General features: G+C 33.4%; 3 protein-coding genes across 3 annotated transcripts in view; all 3 read right to left on the bottom strand.

The window, feature by feature from the left end:
• The window catches only part of LOC122721373 (GPN-loop GTPase 3-like), a 5739-nt gene extending 5059 nt beyond the window's left edge, over positions 1-680 (bottom strand). Inside the window, exons 1-3 of the mRNA XM_043948967.1 lie at positions 555-680; positions 333-463; positions 123-216 (exon numbers count right to left, since the gene is read on the bottom strand). Of these exons, the coding sequence (XP_043804902.1) occupies positions 123-216; positions 333-463; positions 555-680 (351 nt within the window). The remainder of the gene's footprint in view (positions 1-122; positions 217-332; positions 464-554) is intronic.
• The window catches only part of LOC110628120, a 63568-nt gene that overhangs the window by 21435 nt on the left and 38134 nt on the right, over positions 1-3999 (bottom strand). The window lies entirely within an intron of this gene.
• Positions 2109-3221, bottom strand: LOC122721317 (GPN-loop GTPase 3-like). Its single transcript, XM_043948540.1, has 4 exons — positions 2848-3221; positions 2669-2777; positions 2489-2570; positions 2109-2195 (listed from the first exon to the last, which is right to left on the bottom strand). Exons 1-4 carry the CDS (start codon positions 2890-2892, stop codon positions 2117-2119), a joined length of 315 nt encoding a protein of 104 aa, XP_043804475.1. The 5' UTR covers positions 2893-3221; the 3' UTR covers positions 2109-2116.

Here is a 3999-nt window from a genome sequence, read left to right as displayed (position 1 = left end):
TTCTCCCTCCACAAACCTCTTTAAAAAAAATTCTAACATGAAGGAATTAAGATCATGCAACCAAGAGGATGTAATAATGAAACATGAAAAGTGCATTGCGGAACCAATGCTTAATTACTTACCAGTTCAATCAAAGCTTTATTTAGCTTTAAAAACTGTGGGGCCATGCGTTGATTCAGTTCTGACAACAAGGCACGAGGCTCCGGATTCAAGTAACTGAACGTTAAAATAGAATAGAAAATACACCGGCATATTAAAAAACAAATAAAATAGAAAAACATACATATACAGTAGGAAAGAGGGAAAGAGGAACAGAGGATTAAGGAGCCCACTCTTCAATATCCTTTTTGTTGGTTACGAGGTCCATTTTGGAGAGGATATTAACATGAGGCAATTCAAGTTGTACCATTGCAGAAAGAGATGCCATGCATCCACTGATAAACTTGGTCACATCCGTGATGAACTAAAACAAATGAAATTAGGCATTGTGAGAGAGTGATCAATGAAAAGGTAGTGAGTGACAAAGTTAAAAACAATAGAAGCACGCAACAAACCTGTGAATCAATCAAGCAAACAGCACAGACATTGAATTTTTTACTCTTCAAATGCTCCACAAAGTTCGAAGCACCGGCACATGTGAAAAAAAGTTCTATCTGGCCTATAAAGCATATGAAGGACATAAAATTAGCACCTTTTTTAATTGAAGAAAAAACAAGTATTAAACAAATTACAAGCTAACGAATGTCTTACATAGCACAAACAAAATGATTATGGATTTTTAGATTCAATTCTCATGGTTTGCCATAAACTAATGCCATCAAAGGAAATTCCTCATCTCAATTCTATGAATTTTATATTTTGTACAGTCTCTGAAAGAAATTAGACAATAAAAAATATTTTAAGCATTATAATGGTAGACACTTTTTTGGGGGGATAATCTATAAAGATTAATTATAATGAAGTGAAAAAAGGTGCATTCGAAATTAGTGCTTCATTCAAAAAATTTCAGATTGAATTCAAAGAGGATTCCATATATATCGATCGTTTTCTTGTCATTATGGTTGAAAATTCGAGGACGAATCTTTTCAAGGAACGAGAGAATAATACGGATTTAATATGGGAAGCTCCAAATCATGATAGATCAAGTTACTATCGCTTAATTCAAGACTTCCAAAATAAGAATTATATTTGAAAAGTATGGGAGAATAAGGAAACAAGCCACACACTCTCTTCAACACATGTGGACGCTCAATACAATTTAAGATCCCGTAATGCATGTATGGCCAATTGCACTTTAAACCAATTTTGTTATTTTGGTATTTTAGTATTTTGTAGAATTTGTTTTAAATTAATTTGGCCTATATTAGAAGCTAAATTCGTGCTGCCCATTTAGAAAATAGATTTCTCAAAGACAATTTAGAAAATAATCTTTAATGTAATCTAAGTTTGCCTAGATACCCTTCTTTCTACCTATATTGTAATTACACCTTCATACACTAGAATTAGGGATTGGAGGCTATAAAAACACCTTTCAAGTAGCAGCCACAATTAGCCAATGAATAAAAGATGATATTATGAACAATATTTGATTCTTCTCTATTATTTAGCAACTTATAGGTTTAACCTTGTGGCGTTCTAGTATGGATCTCCTCCATACTTAGTTAACTTATCAAGAATTTCTTATGGCGTTCTCGAAACTGGAATCCCTTGATTATCTATGTTTCTAATCACATTGGTTGGTTAGAGGTATGGTAGCCTCATTATCTATGTTTCTAATTACATTTGTTGGTTAGGGGTGTAATTGAGCAACTTTCTCTAAGATATATTTGCTTTATTCTTTATCAAATTGTGTAAAGGAGTTTTTAATCACATGTTGATCCTGGGTTCCGCATCATCGTTCGTAAGAAGGAAACAGGTCCACAAAGCATCATCTATCTGACATGTTCATTAGAAAGTATAGAACTCTCCTAGTAACAATAAAACATAGCTCTCTAAGCATACATTTGCTCTTCCTCATCATTTATTCTTGACACATACATTTGCTCTTCAAACATAGTTGCATACATAGTCCTATATAAAATGCATAACAAAGAAGCGTATGGACTCACCTGGGCAGTCAAAAAACTAGATAGTCATCATCCCTGTAATTTTCCAGCTCTTCTGCAAACCAGCCATCCAGATTGTATTCAAGCTCTCTATCATTAAGATTAAGGCCACTCAAATGACACCAAATTCAAAAGACTGAAAAGAAAAGCCCAGTCTTCAAAACATTTAAGTGCAAAGATATCACAACATAGACAGAGACAACAAACAAAGGAAAATAAAACAGTGATATCTCACCATGCACCAAGCAATTCATTTAAACTTTTTACATCGAGAAAAATTCTACAATGATATTTGATAAAATCAACCAAGTAAAAGAAAACTTTTAATTAGCAGGAAAATGAAAAAGACTCCAGCCGCTGATGACACAAGGAAAAAAGGATACTCCATGCAATAAATCAGAGCTCCATTGGGACCGAGACCCAGTTCCTCCATAACATCATCCAAGGAAATGAGTTCCTTGATATCTGCAAAGAAACATGAATTAGACCTCAAAAACTAAGCAAATAAATAAACAATCAAAATCACAAAAATATCAAGCAAGTAATATATGGAATCTACTCACCCATAGCCACAGGATAGTCAAAATTTTCTGCCGCTGGATCGAGGTTCACAATGTTTATTGACCGCCCAACTGTTTCACAGTGTTGGTACAAACTAGAGCAATATGTGGACTGCAGAGTGTGTGTTAATAATATGAGGTTAAAAACAGATGATAAAAAATATTATATTCAAGTAAATCACCTTCCCACTGCCTGCAGGGCCAATTACAAGTTGTGCATAGCCCATTGTAGTTTCTTTAAAATGCTAGCTGCGCTAATAAGAAGGTACAGAGAGAGCTGAAGCCCCGAAAATAGAAAATTATTGCAATGGTAACATAAGCAGTACACCAAACACCAATGACAAACAAGAATTTCAGGAAATGACATATAGCCATTGACAGCGCTGAGGAAGACCCAACATTTCAAGAATCTGATATATCATTAATAACAAATAAAAAAAAAATTCATTTCCAAATTCCAACAAACACTCTTACGATGGCATTACTCTCAAATAATTTTACCGATGCAATCGTTTGGATTGTAACTCTAATTCAGACACCAACACTTTGAAGATATGATACCAGCAATTAAAAAAAAACAATTAATTTATAGACAACTAAAAATAAATTGTCATCGATCAAAGAACACGAAAGGTAAAATAGCGATTGTAATCAATTCCATGCTTGAGCTAGAGGTTACCTCCGAAGAAGAAGAATTTCAAGATGGAGTGCTAAAGCAAGAAGCTGTTGGGAGCTTGAGTTGAACCAAAAGCGACTTGCGCCAGACAAGTCTTTTCTTGTTAGGGCTTAAAATGGGTCCCTTTTCTCGTGCTTTTTGGCATGCAAGGTAAAAAAAATAATAATAATTACTAAACCTTAATATGGAAAATTTATTTTTCAAATGAGAGTGAATTTAGAAATAAGTGCGATAAAGTAAATGCATTAAAATATTAAAAAAAGTAAAAAAAAATGTCGTGCTTTACAAAAGTGATATAATAATAATAAAAATTAATATTGAGGCATTTGGTCGATTCGTTTTAAAACCGAACTGAATCGAAATAACCGAAAACCGAATTGTAGAATTTTACACAAAACGAGTCGAATCGAATAAGAGGAATAACCGAATCGAATCGAACCGATTTTTGTTTGGTTCGGTCGGTTCGATCGGTTGAATCGATTTTTAAACCTTTCATTATTTTTTATGATTTTTGTTTATGATTTACTCTTTGGTTTGAGCACAACAACCATTGGTTGACTGCCCAACTGTTAAGAGATGAAGTACAATAAGAGAATATTATGTATTGATGTTTTTGTTTTGCTTTGAAATATGAAGAATCCAAAATATATTTCCCAAG

Source organism: Manihot esculenta, chromosome 12 (genome assembly GCF_001659605.2).
Source record: "Manihot esculenta cultivar AM560-2 chromosome 12, M.esculenta_v8, whole genome shotgun sequence".
Lineage (NCBI taxonomy): Eukaryota > Viridiplantae > Streptophyta > Magnoliopsida > Malpighiales > Euphorbiaceae > Manihot > Manihot esculenta.
Note: the sequence above shows the minus strand (reverse complement) of the source record. Positions and strands in the feature narration are given on the sequence as shown.

What these genes read in the sequence shown, in the direction of transcription:
- LOC122721317 (XM_043948540.1), bottom strand. Translation starts at nt 2,892, where the DNA reads ATGGGCTATGCACAACTTGTAATTGGCCCTGCAGGCAGTGGGAAG. An exon ending in TGACTATCCTGTGGCTATGG is followed by an intron (nt 2,571 to 2,668) that starts GTGAGTAGATTC and finishes GTTTCTTTGCAG; the next exon opens with ATATCAAGGAACTCATTTCC. An exon ending in GCTCTGATTTATTGCATGGA is followed by an intron (nt 2,196 to 2,488) that starts GTATCCTTTTTT and finishes TCTTAATGATAG; the next exon opens with AGAGCTTGAATACAATCTGG.